Source organism: Centroberyx affinis, unplaced genomic scaffold, assembly GCF_046629955.1.
Source record: "Centroberyx affinis isolate AG114_WGS23_722 - 3 ecotype Tasmania unplaced genomic scaffold, CSIRO-AGI_Caff_v1 ptg003073l_1, whole genome shotgun sequence".
Lineage (NCBI taxonomy): Eukaryota > Metazoa > Chordata > Actinopteri > Beryciformes > Berycidae > Centroberyx > Centroberyx affinis.
In genome coordinates, this window is record NW_027281158.1 from 232526 (window position 1) to 255205 (window position 22680).

Below are 22680 nucleotides of genomic sequence, written 5' to 3' on the forward strand. Positions count from 1 at the left end.
AAAACTAAATCTGGGGAAGATGCTTTTAGTTGTTACTCTCCCAGTTGCTGGAGTAAACTTCCAGATGCCCTGAGATGTGCTCCCACTGTCAGCTTTTAAAAGTCGGCTCAAAACACTCCTTTTCTCTGTGGCCTTTCACGAAATAATCTGCATGCAGGTGTAATAGGTGTTACTATTTTTTATTATTGATTTACTGCTTTATTATCCTTACTTATCTATTTTATCTTTCTTTTTTAATGTCATTTTATGAGGTCATCATTGAAAAGTGCTATATGACTAAAGTTTGCCTTGCCTAGATCAAAATGTCCAGCTGCAAATAGTTTGAATGCGGCAATGTGTCGAGACAGTCTGATCAGTCTTTATTATACTAAAGACCAATGATGTCGGAACTCTCAAGATGATGTCTGTAAACCCATGTTTAAATTGATTGATGGGAGGCACTAATAAAGTTATAATATCCTTTCTGACATAGGCTTTAAACGTAGGTCAGACTATCACAAAACCTTCTTGTGTGAGGAGTTGCACAAGTCATTTTATGGTCATTTTTTTTTCCCTTTTTGGAACTCTAAACTGTATGTCTATGTTATGTGGACACACTAATGTTTGGACTAGTAGTTTGTCGTACTTTATTACTCTAGCAAAGAGTAAAGAAAGTTTTAAAAAGCAACTAAAGAGGTTATTCTTGGGTACGGGGCTGCAAGATAACTAATCAGTAACATTCTCTGTCTTTGGTTTGTCAAATTTGTTAAATTGGTAGCTCAGTATTTGGTAAACATGGTCATAGATACTGCTTGTTATATAGTATGTATGCATGTGTGTGTATGTATGTATGTATGTATGTGTACATAAGTGTATATAAGTGTGTGTGTGTGTGTGTGTATGCATATATATATATGTATACATATAGAGAGAGATGTAGCCTGTAGAGAGGGAGTTTCACATGGTTTTGTTGAAATTGTATTTGGTTTTTGTAATGTTTATACTGTTTTAATTGGGGTGGGGTGGGGTGGACCAGATTATTGCTGTAATTGTATTAATGTATGCATGTATGTGAAAGCATGTGTATACCTTTATGTTCTTAACGTGGACCCCAGGAAGAGTAGCTGTTACCTTGGTAACAACTAATGGGGATCCAAATAAAACAATAAACAATAGACTGACATAAGGGTGAGCATATAATGACCAAATTTTAATTTTTTGGTGAATTATTCCTATAATAGCCTATCCTGTTTTAATAATTGGTCAGCAAAAATATTAACATTCTGTGTGTGGATAGCGAGCGCTTGTTCAGCAATGCCTCGCATATCCTTGATGAAAAGACAGACCGTCAGCCAAAAAAACGATGCGATGCGGCGATGTTGTCAATTCACCATTAAATTTTGCTTCTGGACTTCATATTTCTTTGGGCTCCTTGATTATTAAAAAGTCTCAAATATTCATGGACAATAAAAGTAGGTAAGTTATAGCATAGACTCTTAGACTAAATCAGGGGATTGCGATATCAACCGAGGGCAAACCGGTGGGGGTGGGAAAGGTGCGGCCGGGCTGAGTTTGCACTTGATTTGAAACAAACTTTAAATACAATAATAACCCCCAGTAAGTTTTAGCCTGCTACTAAATATTTTGTAGGATATTTATTTGGCAATTAGCCTAAAGATGAAACTTTGTTTCCAGTAATCCACAAAATAGAATGTTTGCTGACTAGTGTAATACAGTCTACAAATTGCCTTTGTAGATATCTATGTAATTATGTATAGTCAAGCTCAACCATTTTATGTTAAAACGGCTTGCCATTAGAGATGTTCCGATACCAAGTACCGATCCGATACCAGTGCGTTAAAAAAAAATATATATTATTATTATTTTTTAACAGCTGTGATACGATTGCTGTCATTGTTGTATGGCCTGGCTCAGGTTAAACCCTTTGTAAAACATGAACAAATACATACAGAGAATGAATGCCATAGAACTTTATTATCTAGTTTGACAGCCAGTCATAACTGAAAAATAAATAAATAAATCTAGGAATAAATAACAATTCCTTTAAAAACTGTTAAAGTACAGCCACAATTTAGTAAAATAAAAGACATTTAAAATATTAAATAGTACAGTAACAGTATACATTTAGTATATGAGTATAGATTTCCGGGAAAACAGACGTTTTATCCGGGTGAAACTACTTTAAAGTTGATTTTTTTCGGGGCTAATAAATTACGTGATATCGGATACCCGATCCAGCATCTTAGGCTGTATCGGAGGCATTTCCGATACTGGCATCGGTATCGGAACAACTCTGCTTGCCATATATCCTTACTATAAACCACATCCTATCAGGAATCTTCCAGAGAGCCATATCCTCTCATTCACAGCCTGTTATCACCTCCATATACTCAGGGTCTGCCATTCAGATGGTAGAACCACATGCCACAAAGAATTTGATATTAGCCAAGTGCTATGTGTATGTGTGTGTGTTTTGTGTGTTTCTAGTAGTGCTTTTGTTTTAAAAGGCCATAAGGGAGCAGTGCTTTAATCTTCTCAATCCTAGCGATTTCTGCACGCGATGTGTGAATACACACACACACACACACACACACAGTCTCAGCACATTATGTGCGCTGTAGTAGTGATGTGCAGTCACTGGATTAGCCACAGCAGCTTAGATCGCATGCCATTCCTAACCTTTCATGCTGCAGGCAGCCGTGTGTGTGTGTGTGTGTGTGCGTCTAGGAGGCAGGGTTAAGCTTTAAATATTGAGTTAATTGCTTTATGAGACATGCCCATATAAGGAGAGACAGTCAAGCTTTCCTTCCATTGTCTTGTGCGTGGACCTGACCTGACTTGATGAATTTATAGCAGCAATTCAAAGACAGAAATGACTGAATGACTTAGCATGTATGCATTTGCATTGTTACACTTGTGAGGGCGCCCTGTTTACATAGTTTGTTTACTCATCTCTAACTCATCCCCAACTTAACCTAAACTACCAAATACCTAATCCTTACCATAACACGAAATTGATCCATTTTCCAAATGAGAGCTGACAATATGTGCATACACGCAAACACAAAGTGCAAAGAATTAATATACCCACAGTAGAATCACAGATAAACTGCTCGAGCTACCGTTTTCAGATCATCATTTTTCAGATTCTCTTTTATCATAAGATGTATAGTGTGTATCACCTGTATGGACATGGTTTGCGAGTGTGTGTGTGTGTACCTCTTATATGTGTTGAGGACCCAGGTAAGTAGGGAGACGATCTCATTAGCCTCCAAGTCTTCAGAGGTCAGCTCCTTGACTCGAGTCGACACAGCGTTATGGTACAGACAGAAAAACCTGAAACATACATGCTGTCAAACAAAAACCTGGACTCAAGGGAGTTCATCATTGCTGAAACTGATGTGCAAGTTGCTCTATGGGCTTAATGAGTTTCACATTCTTGGTAGCCCAAAGCTGAATCCATCCTGATTCGACTCTGGGGGTGACCATGGAAATTTTATATTACTTCACAGCATACGGGGGGACTTTTATTTTGAAGTTCAGCTTCCATGTACAAGACAAAGAAACGTGTCTTTTCCATACTTTGTTTTTACATTTCCATGAATACACTGCAGGGAGAGAGCCACAAGACCCACACACACCATCTCGGTGAGTCAAAGTAACTCTATAAGCGGTCGTTTTCGCTGGGAGACGTATTTTATAATTAGCCAATGCGTAGATGTCACACTCTTTGGCAAACCACTTCAGAAATTGTGCTTGCAACATTTATTAGACAAGTTAGACGTGTTGGCGTGCCTGCCCACAGGATATGGTAAAAGTTTAATGGCAGTCGAAGTTGAGTACCACAGCGGGTGTTTCCAGGGGGCTCTGTTTACATGTAGCAATTCCTACTTTTGATCGGTTGAATCCATTCAGCAACTAAGTGAAGGCAGGATATCCAGTAATGCGTGCAACATACCAACATACTGATTTTGGACGGTACTGTCATAAGTTTTATCCTATGATACTATATTACTGCATATATTACTGCATGTACAATACTAGGTGGTATCATGATACCGTTCCTGAGTAGACAAACTAGACAATCCAGACAAACTATGCAGAGAAAGCTTAGGATGAAAAAACATGTTTTGTTGATCAAGTGGAATCAGTGTCTCAGTATCTCATTTACATGGACTACTATATCGTCCATGTAAATGAGAATTATGGAGGTTACATTATGGAGGTTATATCTTGGACTGTTGTGCCTAAGGATGAAAAAACATGTTTTGTTGAACAAGTGGAATCAGTATCTCAGTATTAGGGCTGGGCGATATGGACAAAATCAAATATCACAATATTTTTGACCAAATACCTCGATATCGATATTGCGACAATATTGTAGGGATGACTATTGGTGCTTTCACAAAATATTTACACAATGAGATTTTTGATAAATAATAATCAGTAATGTGGATATAATGACTAAGTGGGTAAAGGCAAATAATAGAACAGCTAGAACAGTCTGGTAAGTTCAGAAAATTACATCACTTTACTATAATGTAGCCTTTAAAACCAGGAAAAGACAACACTTATGCCATATCACCATATTACGATATCCAAAATCTAAAGCGATATCTAGTCTCATATCACGATATCGATATAATATCGATATATTGCCCAGCCCTACTCAGTATCTCATTTACACGGACTATATCGTCCATGTAAATGAGAATTATGTTTATTATCTTGGGCTGTTGTGTAGGGGTAGCTGGTTGGCCAGGACACATCATCACAAGCCGCCAAGCCTTATCAAATGCTTTTTTATGATCAGAATATAATGTATTAAATAATCTCATGTGTGACTGGCCAGTTACACATGGTGACACAAACACAGAAACACATTTATATGTTCACTTACACACAGAAATATAATTCTGTTCTGTTACCTGTGGAAGGTGTTGTAGTGTGGAGGGAAGCATTGCACCATGAGGTTCTTGACAATGATGAGGTCATCCAGAACATACTTTCTGGTTATCTCCAGCAGGCGAACCAGCCACATCTTGTCGGTCTCCCTTGTCACTGCCTGGGTGCCCTCAATGCGGGTGCTGACTGTACCCTCCAAGACCTGCCAGAGAAACGGTTGAAACGACGTTCAAGGATTATGGTTTGGGATTGCACATTTGAACCAAAAAAGAAAATCATCTCATCACTGATATCTACATCATCATTATAACCAATCCTTAAATAGCCTACAAGATCAGATTACAGTTACATTACCCAAGTGGTCTTTGCCCAATATTATAATACTTTATACTTCTGGCTTTGAACACTAAGCCACTTTAAAGCGGAGGAATTTGGCTTAATTCACAATAATGGCTACAATCCTCAGTCAAAATATATATTGTTTATTGGGATCCCCATTAGTTGTTACCAAGGTAACAGCTACTCTTCCTGGGGTCCACAGGACCCCAGAATATATTGCAAAAACATTGATCAGTTTTGACAATTTTGGACACAATGTGATGCTTGATTTATATATTGTCATTTTCTCTCTTCTCTCTTCACAGCAGCTACTGGAAAGACTCTACATTAAGTTTTCAATCAAAAGACTAGCAAAGAGATAAAACAGAGGTTTTTGTTAGGGTTTTTCACAAAATTCACATTATGAACAACACTATAGCACAATGCTTCCAGTGTTTACTGGGGTAGCATCATGTGATGGCCCCTGTGAAATCATCCCCTATCCCCTATCTATACAGCAGCCTGATAGGGACATTGTACATAGAGACAATGTACAGTGTTAGAGACGTTAGAGGGAGAGAATAAGGAAGGTGCTGCCTTGGCTTCATACACTCCTCATACTGGATTATTGATTCGATTTAATAAATTGTTTAGTTTGATTTGCAGCAACAGTCCCAAGGAAAAGTTTGCACTTTATCTGCACTTGCACTTGTGAGCTGTGATTGACCAATCACAAAAGGAAATCTAAGAGACATTCAACTCCATTATCATTATCATGCAAATTAAGACAATTAACATGCAATTAGCAATTGCAACAATTAGCAAAGCATCACATTCAGTATCTAAATAGCCATTTATCTTGTCTTTCCCACCTTCCCTTTCTTTCCCCTTACCGTGAACATCTTGTCCTTCCACTGTTTCGGTCGCCCCGGTGGGATGAAACCAGTCTGCTTCTTGCGGTCCAGCATTCGTCGATCGACCTTCTCCTCGCGCTCAATGATGCGAACCACAGAGACCAACATGGTGGGGTCCCGGCGAACCGTCACCATGGACCGCTGGAGCACCATCCACAGCTGCTTGGCGAGCTCGTCTGACAACGCCTGAACCTGGGATAGAACGGAAAGAAATAGAAAACCAGTTGATGCAAAATTGGAATGTGAGAGCACTTCCATGTGCAACAATTACTAGAAATTATCACCGCTGGTAGAAAATGTCCTGTTAGCAGACTTATGCAGTTAAACAATGACTAAAAGATGAATAGAATAAGAAATATAGCCGCAAGCGGCAATTGAGGGGTCCAAGCACAATTTGATAAGACAGATAGACAAAACATTACAGAAGGTAGAAAGACACACAAAAAGTAACATGTTGTGAAGTTCGGACATGTAGTCTAACACTGGCTTTTGTGTTGGCCCGTGACTTCTGTCAAGTTCATCTTTTCATATGGTCATTTGTCCAAAAATTAGAAACTTAAGACATTATGCTTAGTTATCACAAGCTTAGTGGTGTGAGGAGACAGTGTTACCCACGGGATTTGAACCTGTGATCTTTTGCATAGTAGACCTAATTCATTAAGTAATGAGACTGTCCAAGCTATAGGCTATTTAGAGTCTTAGAGTATTTTAACTATGATCAACTATGGTTACAATACCACCAAATGTTGCATGCTACCTCAGAGTTGACCTGTGCACATATGTACCAAATTTGTTTAAGGTAGGCCAATAACTTCCTGACTTAGGGCAATTTTTGTATATTAGGCCTTGCCTACAAATTTTGAAAGCCAGTTGTAGCAAAACGGTATGGACTAAACTACTCGATAACTTTTGTGCAGGACAGTCCAGACATGCTGTGTCACAAATTTGGTGACGATTGGACAAAATCGTAGTAGCGAAAAAACAGTTTTGGACAAAATTCAAAATGGCAGAAAATCTAGTTAGGCAGAAATTTTGATTGTGGCCCATACGGTTCAGAAGTTATAGGCCAAAACGTAAAGTTGCTTGTTATAGCGCCACCATGAGGCCAATTGACTTGGGTTTCGTTGCCTGAGTAGCGGCTGAGACTTTCGACGTATCTGACAAGTTTGGTCACTGTAGCTCTTACAGTTTCTGAGATCCAGATACTTTTAGGGCAGAAGAAGAAGAAGAAGAAGAAGAAGAAGAAGAAGAAGACGAAGAAGGAGCGGAATAATAATAATCCGAACAAAAACAATGGGACCCCTAATAAGAAGGAATCAACCTGTCCGGTTTAACAAATTGAGAAAATAACTACACTTACTTCAGAGTCCAATATTTACAGGTTGTGGAGTGTTTCACCTTTCTCCTGCCTGTAGTTTTCCGTATCATTTTTCCACATCATTCAAGATTGGACTTCTTCTTCTGATGCACATCACGTATCATTTTGATAAGTAAACTAATCCTACAGTGTTACAGTCATTGTTTTGCTGCATTCTGGCAACATGTGACAGCTGTGCACAGTAGCACCGATCGATCGGCCCGCGATCAAAATCGGTCAATAGTCAGTCTAAATACAAGATCAAAGAATTTCTCCATATTTCTTTCTAAAAGCCGATAAGGCCTTTAGAACCAACCAAATTATATAATTTAGAATAGCCCTACGCTATTTCTGGAAAATCGAAGACTGGGAATAGTTCACCCAAATGAACATCTGGTCATTTTCTACTCACTATCATGCCAGTGTTAACACCGGTGAAGTTTGTATATCCACATAACACACAGCGAGTTAGCTAATGCAGCTCCGTGTTCTGCTGGGGCTTTATTTGTTACAGTTCCAAAATGACTCTTCTTAAACTTTAAAATAAATAAATAAATAAATAAAAAATTCAACGATTGCTACTTATTCCTATTAAAAGTCTTAGCTGATGAAGACTGTGATGCACAGTTGGTTTCACTACTGTTGACAAAATGCACTTATTGTAAGTCGCTTTGGACAAAATGCTAAATGACGTAATGTAATGTAATGTAAAGACTCCAAACAGCTCGTGCAGCATAATACAAGTATTCTGAAGCCAAACAATTCCACTGTGGTTCCAAAAGTCCAATATTCACCTCATTATCTCCTAGATTTTTCATACTTGTTCTGCAGCGCGCCAACCGTCACTACAATAGCAGCAAGCCAGGAAAAAGTACAGAAAAAAGTACTTGAATACACTGCACAAGACCTGTTCATCAGGAAGGAGCCACATTCAGGTCAGTCAACCTGTGTTAGGTAGCTATGGCTTTGCAACTGTGGCAGCTAGTCTATGTGTGACAAAAAAATGTTTCCCTTGAATATTTCAGTAACAACTAGACTGAGCTAGCAGAACTGTATTTTGTGTAAAAGGTGAGGAATTTATTAAGTTTGCCAAGATGGCGCTCTATCTCTAGAACAGAGTGAACCTCACTCTACCAAGATTCGTAGCAATGGGTGTTTCTAACCGCAATGACAAATCTATGCTGACAAAAGTTATTTTTGCTGGCGAATGTTTTAGTAACAACTAGATTGAGCTGGCAGAGTTGTATTTTGTGTAAAAGACAAACAGTTGTCAATTGCATCTAGACTTCATATTTCTTTGGGCTACCTGATTATTAAAAAGTCTCAAATCTTCCTGGACAATAAAACATAAGCTCTTAGACTAAATCAGGGGATTGCGATATCAACCAAGGGCAAACCTGCGGGGGTGGGAAAAGTGCAGCCGAGCTGATTTTGAGCTTGATTTGAAATAAACCTTAAATAAAACAATTCCTAGTACATTTTAGCCTACTTCTAAATATTTTATATCCTATTTATTTGGCAATTAGCCTAAAGATGAAAATGTGTCTCTAGTAATCTACAAAATAGAATGTTTGTTGACTTACCAGTGTAAGACAGTGGATGAAAAAGCTATTCAATCAGTGCAGAACCTTTTTCTTTATTCTACAAATAATTTAAAAAAGGCAAAGATATTCAACACTCAGGCCCTTTATCAACATTTCCGTTCTATTTAATAGAATGGGATAGAATGGGGGCGCCCCAGTGGCTCAACCGTTGGAGCACATACCATTAAGGTTAAGTCCTAATCGCAGCGGCAGGGGGGCAGAATATCGGAAATCAGTATGAGCTCCAAAAATCCAGATAAGTGCATCCCTAGTGCACAGGGCACTTTCCTCTTTATAATATGTATGAGGTTCACGTCTATCACAGTGACAATTCGACAGCCTAGTACCGTAGTGTGTGTAATATGCGTGGTGAACTAACGTCTTCGAAGTAGATGCAGATGAGGTGCATGTCACTGGCGTTCTTGCTGTCCATACGGTACTGCTCGTACATCAGGTCATCCCGCGAACACTCCAGGTCCATCAGCTTGCGGTGGGCCTGCAGCAGCTCCGCCTGCTCTATCAGCTGCTGGGTCTCTTCCACTATCTCTGGTACTGAAGGGAGGAGGGTGGAGAGACAGCAACGCAAGAAGGGGGAGAGAGAACATGGTCAGTAATAAGGGTCAAGACCAGATCCACCAAACCATTTAATTAGTTTGACTCAGGCCTTCAAGGATAACGCTGGTGTTTTTTAATGCATTTCTTACCGTCAACAAATCCTATGAAAATAACAAAATCAGCAATGATTTTGTTCTGCCAACAAGTCTCGTCCATGTAGCCGGTGCACAATGAAGCCATGTCCCAGCAGCCATAGAACTCCATTGTATTAAAAAAACGATTAAAAACACGTCACAGAGCCATGCTGTTCCTCTGGGCAGCATATTTCATCATCACGATGCACCGGGCCGGCCGACTTTTTCCTCAAACAACTTAATAAGCCGGCTGTAAACACGTTTGCGATCTCAGGAAAGTAGTTCTATAGCACCGAAAATAGTCCCCGGCGTAATGAAGAAATTGTTCCCATTTGAATTTGATTTGGTACTAACTACAACAGTCTGACTTTTCGTGGTAACAGTTAGTGATTTTTAAAGTGAAACTATGTCTTTGTGAGCTGTATTTCAAGGTTTTTAGCTTACAATTGGAGCCAATGACTTCCGGGTTGACGGCTAAAAACGGTACATGGGAAGTCAGAAAGTAACGGGAGTAGAGCAAATGCATTGTTGATTTTGTTATTTTCATAGGATTTGTTGACGGTAAGCAATGCATTAAAAAACACCGGCCTTATCCTTTAAGATTCAAGCCTGACAAAACTCAGACCAGATTTTATTTTGTTATGTAGACTGCAATCAAAATTTGGGGGAAATAGCTTTTTGCGGGCTGAAACCTGTCTAAAGCCTGAAATGTTGCTAATATGTGTTTTTCAACAGTGTATTTGAACTCAATGTATCACATACATACAGCATATATATCTATATATACAGTATATAAAAAGTCATTGGGCTGAGAGCTTGGACGCCCTGGAGATAGGTCCAAATTGAACCCCATCTTGGAGAATACTTCCCACCCCCTCTATGGCCATGTTTCCATCTGACTGTCAAGCAAATTGTACACAAACTTTTGAAATGTCGCGAAAAATAAAATGTGAATTCGATGTGCTTCCATTAGCTGGGTTGAAGTAAATAAACAGGTGACTTCCTGAATGGAAAACAAGACTAAGAGTCTCACAGCCCCGCGACATTGAATTTTGTGGAAGCAATCTAACTCCCTGCGGCACACTTTCACACACATGACCAAAAGTGGTGAACAGAGCGACTGACCGACACTAGAAAAACAGAAGTAAATAGAGTCTAGGGCTGCAACAACCGATTATTTTCATTGTCGATTAATCTGTTGATTATTTTCTTGATTAATCGATTAGTTGTTTGGTCTATAAAATGTCAGAAAATGGTGAAAAATGTCGATCAGTGTTTCCCAAAGCCCAAGATGACGTCCTCAAATGTCTTGTTTTGTCCACAACCCAAAGATATTCAGTTTACTGTCATAAAGGAGTAATCAACTAATGGTCATACAACCACGATGGAGACTTATACATGTTAGGAACAGCACATAAGATATTCTACTGTATCAACCAATGGTCATACAACCACGATGGGGACTTATACATGTTAGAAACAACACGTATCAACACACGCATCATTCATGCTTTTATTTTCTCAAGACTGGACTACTGTAATGCCCTGTTCACTTGCCTCAGCCAAACTGCCTTGGCTCTGCTACAGCTAGTACAGAATACTGTGGCCAGGCTCTCCCTCTAACTATATGCCTGATGTGTTGTATGTTATGCTGTAAATGTATGTTTTTTGTGTTGCTGTTTCAGTGTATCTATGTGTTTCACCTGTACTAGCTGTGGAAACAAATTTCCTCTCTGACGACAATAAACATCTATTCTATCCTATTCTATTCTATCCTGTTCTATTCTATTCTATACTATTGAATGTAGTCCAGTAGTTCCAAGAGCACCACTGCTATTCTATGAGCTCGAGCTGTGTTCCTTTTTCAGTTGGCTGTTAGTATCATTACCAGTTATTACCAACTGACGCCCAGCCGACTGATAACTAATTATTTATCATTTGCAGGTGAGACTAATGCACTCTCACATGTATATAGTAATGTACCCGATGTAACTAATGTGAATGTATTTTTCCAGATGTGCATCAAACCGTTTAGTTGAGTTTTTATTAGCTAATATTTTCACTTAGCTAATTAGCTAATCAACTCAAGTTGTCAGTTGTTAGTAGTAGTAAATGTTTGACCGGTCACCATGGCAACTGTATCATACAGTTGCCATGATGCTTGGTGTAAATATGAATGAATTGTTTTTTGTGAATGGGGATGAAATATAGGTTGGAAACAGTGTGTAGTAGAATTGCATTATCAGAACGATTACTATGATACATTTTCAGATGGAATGAATAAATTATTGTGATTTAGCCATGTATTGATATTGAATTATTTTGTATGTTTATTGATCTTGATTATATTGTATTAGATATTACTGAATCAGTTGACCCATTAATCTCATTTCCAGCTATTACCAACTGATGCACAGCTGACTCATAACTGTAACTATTTATCATTTGCAGAATAAAACCTCATTAAAATATGTCACTCTGAGCCTGTAATTCAGAGAGTTTTACATGTTAGGAACAACACTATTGTATTCTTAAGTACAAACTAATTGCCATACAATCACAATGGACACAATGATACAATACTTACTATACAATCTATTCACATGATGAGGACAAAACTGTGATCAAAATTTTTAATTTTTGTATTGCAATCTATATCTATATATCTATATATATACGATCAATAAATATAAGTAAATTTTTTGTTGCCATTTTCTCAGATCTGCAGTATTTGAGATGATGTTCTAGAGCGTTGGTTCTCAACGTGGGGTCCGGGGACCACCAGGGGTCCTTGAGGGGGTTCCAGTGGGTCCCCAGAAAATGTATCAATTGTTAAACTTCAGCATTACTTCATTTACAAGAAGTTTACAGAATTAGAGAATGTAGAAGAATGATTATTTTGATCATAGCTTGACTGTTATCTCTCTACCTACAATACCTCAATACGGCATGGAATTCTGGACAAAATCATATCCAACAATAAAAATATGGTCTCAGATTTGGGTCTGAGAGACAAAATCTCATCAAATGGAGGTCCGTGGCTCTAAGGTGGACTAAATTAGGGTCCTTGATATGAAAAAGGTTGAGAACCACTGTTCTAGAGGTCTTCCACCATGGGGGTCAGCTAGCTGTGTTTGAACACAGCATCCTTGACATTTTTCAGGTTGAATCAAACTTATCATCATAGCTATGCATACACGGATTTCACTTACCTGAGAAAATGTTTTTGAGGTTTTCCACAGCGGAGGCCAGCTGACTGTGTTGGACCACGGCGTCCTTGACGTCTTTCAGATTCTCAATGGTGTTGATGCTCTGCCTCCAGTCTTTACTGACATCAGCCAGTGAGCTCTGGATGTCTTTGACATCCACCAGAGCATTGTGCAGCTGGGTCAGTCCAGTGCGAACGCCATCAAGCTGGGACTGGATAGCTGCCTAGATGACATTGAGAAACATTATTAATAGCATTATTACTGTATGCTTGCCAGAAGGGCCAGCATCTCCATGTGCTAAAGCCTGTAGTATTTTCATTAGGTTCTTGTTGAACTGCCATGTCTGAAATGCAGTAACCTTTCTACGCCAGCCGATGTCTAGTAAGTTATGGCTCCTGCTGATGCTAGTTTTCACTGCAGTCGTATTGGAAAATTTCCCATTTCTCTAAAATGCAAATTGGTTGTGGGAAAGTTTGGCTAGCTAGTAGATGATTCATTTCAAATTCCCTGGATTCCTTTTAACGTAAGCCGTGTAATTTTACAACATTAGGTTGTTTCATCTCAGTTTTGCATGTTGTTTTTGGACTTTGCTGTAAGTGAGTCCTTTGTTGAGGATGTAACATTAGCCTAGTAGGCCTTGCTAAGTGCATGCAAGAAGTAACATAAGTTGTTACGTTGTAGCAGAGAGGTATTATTGGTGATTTGATTTTATTACATTATTTGCCAAGACACTCACAGCTGGCAAGCATGTAGCTAGCACTAAGCTAGTTTTCAAGGAAGGATGTACTGTGGGAGTGAGCGAATGTATGAACATCTAGACGGTACTGATAACAGCCTGGAGCTGAAAGAGAAGTGTGAATGAATGAAGGGATGAAGAGATAGTAAGAAGATTAGTTGGTGGTGTCTCCACCTGGGTGCTGGTGAGCTGGATCTGCAAACAGTTAGGGGCCACATCTACCGGGGACCTGTCTTTTAAGCACTAGCATTTTTTCATTATCGTTTTCTATGAAAAGACAGCGCTTTCAACGCTCCCGACCTAATACATGGACCTGACCTCTTTTCAGCGGCCAGCGCTATGGGCGCCTCGCTTCTGGCTGAAGTGCATAGCTCATCGATGTCACTTAGAGTTCCACCAACCAATCAGGTTGAAAGGTGGGCAGGATCACATCAGGATCAAAGGACGCCAAAACAACAGACAGAACAACAAAGATGGAGCAACTTGTTATGCTCGTAACAGAAAATCCATGTCTGTATGACATGAAGAGCGCAGACTATCACAACATTGTAAAGAAAATGGAAGCCTGGAGAAACATCTCTTGTTCTGGGAGTCTCTGGTGTATCACCAAGTAACTTTGACTTATTAAGTGAGAGAGTGAATGAATGAGCAAATGGGAGAGTGAGTGAGTGATCTGAAAGTCTTAGCAAATGAGTGAGTGAATAAATGAATGAACAGGTCAGCCTTTTGCCAAGACCATGTAGCTGGGACTGCATTGCGAGAAAGAACATAGTGAGTGAATGAAGGACAGGAAGAAAGGAAGGTATTAAGTTGTGTATACTGAACTTGTCTGTGGGTTAATAGCCCAACAAACACCTCACCTTCAGTCTGGCTTCCACAGATGCCTTCTTGCGGGCCTCTCTTCTGCGGTACTGCTCTACCTTGTCCAGCTGGTCCGATCGCTGCAGCATTCCTGCAACACGCTGCACCGCCGTTGCAACTGCCTCCCGATTGGTCTCCTCCATAGCAACGCTGGGCAGTATCAAACACCACTCTGAACCAAAGTATGCACACAAACGCTCTGGGTTAGAAGACAAAAATACAGATATAAACCCTTTAAATATGTCTTGTTTCTGTCTCATCTCTACTACTCAGAAGTGTTTGCTGAAGACGGGTTACAATGACCACTGTAATACTGCTATAGTGAGGTGACCACCATTGTGGAATAAAATAACCATTTACTTGAAAAGGCCATGGATCAAGATTGCTAAGACAACATGGTTGACACTGTAAAAGAGCAATGGTCAAATTCTGGCTATCAATGGCACCAGTGCTCTGGGACCAGTCCTAACTGAAAGGTGGATATCAGTAGCCTAATGTTTAATCCATAGGTCTGCAATGCAAAAGATTGTGGGTTCAAATCCCATGGGTAACACTGTGGCCTCACACCACCAAGCTTGTGATAACTAAGCATAATGTCTGTGTACGTCGCTTTGGATAAAAGCGTCTGCCAAATAGGAAATTGTAATTGTCCCCCACCAAAGAGGGGACTATGGATCGGCCTCTGTCCGTTAGTTTGTTTGTTTGTTTGTTTGTTTGTTTGTTTGTTAATCACACTGTAATGTTGACTTTGTGCCACTAGGGGGCGGCACTGACAATGAAAGGGGACTCAGTGGTAAAACAGGTCATACAGTTAAAGTTATCATACAATGTGGGGGACAATGAATGGGGACTCAGTGGTAAAGCAATACAGTTACATTTATCATAGTTATTTTCTAACTTAATCTAGGGAGTTTTTCCTTGCTACTGTGCTGATGCCTGTTTAGTACTGTGCTAATGCTTGCTCTTTGGGGATCAAGACTGGGTCTGTATTTATTTTGTTGTTTATTATTCTGTTATTCATTCCTATGTTTATGTTCAAGCACTTTGTGACATCTTGATGTTAAAAGGCCTTTATAAAATAAACTTGACTGATGTTTGTGATACGCTGCTGTATTTATTGTGTTATTGTAGTTATTGTACAGTGTTGGACTGTTGTACTGTTATTGCATCATCACTGCACTACCACTGTGCCGTCAGTGTTGACTACTTATATCATATTACCACTTACCTACTGTGCAATACCATATATCACTCATCATTTAGCATTTATATTATTCATAACACTCATTCATAACGCTCCTGGTGTTGTATGTTATATTGTATATTGTATTATAAATTGTATTGTAGTGTACATTGTATTTATTGCGTATTGTAGTTCTTATATTTTGTACTGTATTGAATAAAAACAGGATAATTACAGTTACTAAATTTCAAGATATAACTTGTAAGCCTAATTCTGAGGAGAGTAGGCAACAGAAATATATGGTCAATCTGTCCTTTCATTGTCCCATACAAAAATGCTTATACAATTTCACTCATATTTCAAGTACACTCAGCAATCACTGACTGACTCAAGGGTGGAACTACATCACTGGTGGGGGACAACATGTTTACTATTTGCTTGTTGTAATTGTAATTGGATATCTCTATTGCAAAATGGGACTTACAGTGGATACCTCTATGGCAATCTAGGAGTGAGTTCATAGAGCATTTAGCAGTCAAGGTAGGTAAAGCCATTGGTTAGAAGAATTGTGTTACTGCAGTTTCCTTTCAAAGCCATGTGCACAGTCATGATCCATAGTAAACTGATGATTCTGCCAGTGATTCCAAATAAAAATCGAAATTTATTTTAAGGACATTTTACATTTACAATTAGTGTCACAACACACTTTACACATACAGTACATCGAGCAGAGCTACGTGTCCAGTGTGTGCTGGGTTATATCTGTAGCAGTAGTAGCAGGAAAAGATTGGGCTCTAAAAAACAGAACCTATGCTCACTTACTCAAAAGCGGTGAGTTGAGGCTGTAAATAAGCTAACCAGCTAATGTGGTTAGTTGGCTAACCATTAGTCAATACGTGCCGGACTTTCTTGTATTGAGAAACGGCACCGATCTCCATTCAATATTATATCTGTTTAATGTCGCTTTGTTTATCGGCACAAGAATAGATAGCTAGATCCCACTGGTAAATCTGTCAAAACACAATCCACTATGCATGTCTTATTTACCTTTTAGAATTGGTTCCCATGTTATTCCCACAGCTGACACCCAAAATACACGGTAAATTAGTGGGCGGTAGCCAAAGCAGTTGAACCTATTATAAAAGTTAACATTTTATTGAAGTATGAGCTACTTGATGCAAATTATATGCCGAATTCACCAGTAGACCCTCACGATTCGGAAAAATATGTTAAGTCACGTTCTAGGATGCATGCGCGTTTTCCGATTAGTAAGGCAAATAATAAACTGCCAATTTTGAATGGAGTTTGGCGTGAGTTCTCCCTGTGCAAGAGAGAATAGCAAGCATTCGGGACTTGGTGACAAATGTAAATAAGGTAGCTAGCAAACTGGCTAGCTACGCCTTTTCGCTTCCATACTTTTTCAGTGGAGCAGTTAGGTTAATACTTGACAGCAGTCTAACCATTTTAACAAATCAAACTGTACAACGTTGACATCAGCATTACAAATTGAATCCTCCAATTCCAAAATTAACAGTACAAGCTAAGCTAACAAGTCGGACAGAGGATGAACGGGGAAAAGGCCCTACGACGACCACAGTTTCACCGCCTGTAAAACAAGCTTGGGGTACAAGCCGAAACAAACAGTCTTACCTACTTAAGTAATAAACGTGGATGAGGCGAAGAAACACTGTATATCTATAAAAATATCATATTATTCACTAGCTTCCAACATGGATTGAGTGTCGTATAGGTCCAGTTCCTGGTAGAGAACTCCGCCCAGCAGCAGCTGACTGGGGACGGACCTACTTTGCGACGGACAGCAGCAGCTTCACCCCGGTACAGAAATATGAGGAATTAACAGTTTTATTAATGTCATTGATGCCTAAAACACGTTTTATTAATGTTGTCATGAACATTGGTTTCAGATATTTGTCCAATATACAGTGATGCAATCATGAACACTAAGTACCGAAAGATGTCTAATACACTGTTATACTATTATCATAGATAGGCCTACTGGGTACATAAAAATTACTAATACACAGTTTTGATAGGCCTACTGTTATCATGAATATTGGTTACAATAAAATGTCTAACAACCAGTGGTAATATTTCCATGGACAATGGATGGAGTAAGATACCTAATACAGTTTTATAATTTATGATTTATTTATAATTTATAAATTATGGAGTTGTTATTATGGCTACAATAAAATGACTAAAACACATTACATTTACATTAAATTACGTTTAGCAGACGCTTTTGTCCAAAGCGACTGGCAATTAGTGCATTTTGTCAACATGAAAACATGAAACACAGTTTTAATACTGTTTAATACTGCAGTCTCATTTGTGGCCAATGCAGATTGTTGAGACAAAGCGAAACATCCCCATTCGAAACTTGCCATCAGCATCACTGGAACCAGAATAAAAAGTACCACCCAGAAAACAAGCCCTTTTTGGGCTTGTGTGGGGCCACAGTGGACCCTCGTGGGTTTAGTGTGGGTCTGCTCTAGCCCACACTGCCCACAAAAAACCCCACAGTGGCCCAGCATGGGCTTGTTTGTTGGATGAGTTACAGTACAATGTAGTGTAGTACAGTGATTCTCAACCTTTTTCATATCCAGGACCCCTAATTTAGTCCACATTAGAACCACAGACCCCCATTTGATGAGACTCTTGGACCCAAATCTGAGAATATTTGTAGATATTGTTAGATATGATTTTGCTCAGAATTCCATGACTATCTGTATTGCAGGTGGAGAGATAACAGTGAAACTATGACCAAAATAGTCATTCTTCTACATTCTCTACTGTGTTAACTTCTTGTAAAGGAAATAATGAAGTTTAACAATTTGCTGGGGACCCCCTGGAACCCCCTCAAGGACCCCTGGTGGTCCCCGGACCCCACGTTGAGAACCACTGTTGTAGTACATGGTTGGCTACATCACTCTTTGGGATTATCAAACTGGCCTCACATCATCATGAAGTTCAGCAGCAGTCAACTTCCAGCATAATGTCCTGGGGACTGCTACCTCTTTGGCTATCTCTCAAACTTTTTTGCTCATCTACTAAACATTTTTACTTTATATGGACAATATCAATTAATCTAATAGTTCTCAGTACCCAGAAATGAAGGGATATGAGCAAGAAGAACTGTTCTATGATATGGTCACTGTGTTATTTCACTTCCTAGCATAAAAAATAATACTAAATACATTTTACAAAAAAAAAACAAAAAAAAAAAAACGATAGTAAAACCAGTTATGTAAAACTATATAAAAAGAAACAAAAACAGGGGAGAGGTCAATGAAGCAAGGTACAAAAAACATACATGGGACAAACAGAAGCAGTAGTGGTCAGTAACAAAGAAGCAGTCAATAAACAGAGGAGGAAAAGACAGGAAAACGGGGCAGGAGGAAGAAAGAGAGTCAGATATTAAAAGCAATTTTGAACAGGTGGGTTTTGAGGGAAGTTTTGAAAGTGGGGAGTGAAAGTACAAAAGTTTGGACACATGCATTTTTCTTTATTTGTACTATTTTTCACATTTTAGAATAATTGCAAAGTCATCAAATCTATGAATTAACACAAATTTACCAAATTATGCATTGTTAAACAAATCAAAATGATCTTGTGTTTTAGATTCTTTAAAGTAGCCCCTTTGGAAAGGCTTTGGAAAGAAATTCATACAAAGGCATCAACTTCAATATTTATATTTGTCTAAAAAACACATTTCAAGCATAAGCATAAGACTTTAGATCAAAATGGCTTGTAACTAATTACATTTACTCAAGTACTTTGAATTTTTGAGGTACTTGTACTTTACTTGAGTATTTCCATTTGATGCTACTTTGTACTTATACTCCACTACATTTTAGAGGGAAATATTGTACTTTTTACTCCATTACATTTATTTCACAGCTATAGTTACTTTTCAGATCAATATTTTATATTTAAAACATTTGATCATCTTTATAAAATAACTATAAAATAGCATTGTTATAGATTAGACTACCCAAAAGTATAGCTAAATTGTTAAGATTAGCTTCACGTTGACAACTTTAAAATGCTGCTTACATGTACATGTATGTCAATAAATCAGTATTAATATTCCAATAATTGATGAAAAATATAACTCTCTAAATGGGGACAGTTTGCATAATGAGTATGTTAACTTTGATACTCTAAGTACATTTTGCTGCCAATACTTATGTACTTTTACTTTAGTAAGATTTTGAATGCAGGACTTTTACTTGTAATGGAGTATCTTTACATTGTTGTATTGTTACTTTTACTTAAGTAAAAGATCTCAGTACTTCTTCCACCACTGGTCATTGCTAATGCCACGCACCAGTCTCTCCCTAAAAATGTCATCCAGTGCTGTCCCCTGGATGGACCCATTCATAAAGTACAGTCTGAGGCCTCAAAACGGCAGCCTACTTGTACTGCTGAGGATCATGATTCAGATGTGGCGGGAAGCACATGATTGCAGGTTCATGGATGCAGTATGTCACGACTGCCGCATATAATTTGGCCAGAAAATGCTGCAGTGCTAGGCAGGACTAAGGAAAAATATGCACCCCAGGACGAGGAAGAGTACACTCTCATGTTGTATAATCTGGAGGAAGATGAGAGAGTACCACCATATAGAGAGCAGATGTCAGTGAATGGACATGAAATCGATTTTGAAATAGACACTGGTGCAGGTATGACAATTCTGAATGAGAACACATAGAGGGAGATGGGAGGGGGGGCAATCCATCGAACAAGAATAAAGCTATATACTTACACCAGAGATAAAGTAGGGGTGTTGGGACAGATGGACGCACAAGTCAGTTACAAGGGGCAGACCAAGCAGTTTGCATTGCTAGTAGTAAAGGAGAGGGCCCAAATCTGATGGGGAGAAATTGGCTCAAGGATATTCAGCTAGAGATCCAAGCCACAGTATTTCAGAGACAGGCCCTTACCATATGCCCTCCAAGAGAAAGTTGAGACCGAGTTGACTAGATTGGAGAAGGAAGGCATCATTGAGCGTATGAAATTTTCAGAGTGGACTGCCTCCATTTTCCCCATACTGAAACCAGATGCAACAGTGAGAATATGCGGTGACTACAAAGTTACAGTAGGGGAGACCGGGGATGATTGTAACACATTTTGTCTCAGTCCCTATAACTCTGAGTGTTTTGGTGTTAGATCGCTCAAATTTTGACACAAAGTGCCCACATTTGTCTGCTACAAATAGCAATCACTTTAACCTCTATTATAATATCACAGACTTCATGAATTGATGTCAAATACAAGGAGTGCCATTGTTACAACCTACCCCAATACTGGGGTGAGTTGTAACACTAGCTGGGGTAAGTTGTAACAACAACAGTAAAGAAGCAAAAATTGAGCCCATATCATGCAATTTGCATTAGAACAGCTCTAATGAAGAATGTATGACATTAAAGAACAACATGACTGTCAGTCACTGTGAGTGTGAGTGTGTGTGTGTGTGTGCGTCTTTGACTACACTGATCCTTTTGAAGTGAACCATTTTCACATCTCTTAACTGCACATGCCTGTATGGGCTGAATTTTTAACAAAAATAACTGAAATCTCAGTTAATTAAACTTAAATATAAGTCAGTTAAAACTTAATTGACTTGAAATGTGGTGTTCCATCACATAACTGTTTAATAAATGAGTCACAGCAACAGTTCTATCATTTTAACTTCCAACGATATCAGTGCTAATCAAAATATAAACTTGCTTAAAAAAAATTACTTTCTCAAAATCAGTTTTTTGGCTGTAAAATCTGCATTTTTGCATACACAGCCATGAACTGCACATGTAAAATCAGGAAGGACGTGGGTGTGTACAGTAGTGATCATATGATTCTAGCTTATCCCCGTTTGGTGGAAATGGTGCTGTTACAACTAACCCCATGTTACAACCATCCCCGGTCTCCCCTAAATCCAGTGTTACAGTTGGACAGCTACCCTATTCCAAAAACAGAGGACTTGTTGGCTGCATTGGGAAGGAGTCAAAATGAAACACTGTGCAAAAACAATTCTGCAAGGGGAGTATGCCCCCGGACGCCCAGTGAATTCTGGCCACTGATGGCACTGATTTCAACTAGGACTTAGAATTAGCACTTAATAGTGAAATCTCCACAAAAAGGTTCTTGCTGCACCTGCAACCTGCACTAAATCTAAAACAGGGACAACAGATCATTTTCCTGCTTTAAACAATTTATTATATCACACAAAACAAAAACTACAAAAACAGAGATGGTGGAGCAAGAAAGTTCAGACACTGAGTATGGACTGTGTGAAAATATGATTTTAAAAAAATTAAAAGTGAGTACTGAATACTGTCTTAAAATATAAGATACACGCTTAAGTAATAAATTAATTAACAGAAAATCAAAACTTTTCATTTCTAAATGACTACAGTAAAATTTATATAGTTTCTCTTTTTTCTTTCAGATTTTGTGTTCATCAATTGTTGAAAATTAATTTCCCTATTGATTCATCATTAACACAGAACTAATTAACTAATTATCACAGAACTATAATGAAACACAAATTAGACAAAACTTCAAATATTAAAGCATGCTACATTATTCATGTATTCTGTACTATACAGATTAAACAACAAAAAATATATATAAAATATATATTTGTCATACACACAAACACTGTTTAAAAAGTGATATCAAGTCTAAAAAATCTTTCCTTATCACACCGTCATACAAAAACCTCCACTGAAATACTTTATCTTCCCCATTTCATGTTACTGATGTCTTTAAGGAGTACCATGACATTTTGAATTTTAGATGATGATGATGATGATGATGATGATGATGATGATGATTAGGATTTCATTGCCTGGTTTACACAAGTAGAATTTGTCTTTTCACATATCCCTCTAAAACAGTT

At 38.5% G+C, this 22680-nt stretch overlaps 1 protein-coding gene across 2 annotated transcripts in view; it reads right to left on the reverse strand.

Moving 5' to 3' along the window:
• Window positions 1-17533, reverse strand: part of exoc3 (exocyst complex component 3) — a 30018-nt gene extending 12485 nt beyond the window's left edge. Inside the window, exons 1-7 of one of the 2 annotated variants that reach the window (XM_071537592.1) lie at window positions 17410-17533; window positions 14572-14744; window positions 12979-13198; window positions 9457-9629; window positions 6117-6329; window positions 4929-5107; window positions 3220-3336 (exon numbers count right to left, since the gene is read on the reverse strand). In XM_071537592.1, coding sequence (XP_071393693.1) covers window positions 3220-3336; window positions 4929-5107; window positions 6117-6329; window positions 9457-9629; window positions 12979-13198; window positions 14572-14715 — 1046 coding nt within the window. In that variant the 5' untranslated portion in view covers window positions 14716-14744; window positions 17410-17533. Of the gene's footprint in view, window positions 1-3219; window positions 3337-4928; window positions 5108-6116; window positions 6330-9456; window positions 9630-12978; window positions 13199-14571; window positions 14745-17405 lie in introns of both variants that reach the window. The other variant, XM_071537593.1, reaches the window with a different exon arrangement.
• Window positions 17534-22680: the final 5147 nt, after the last annotated feature.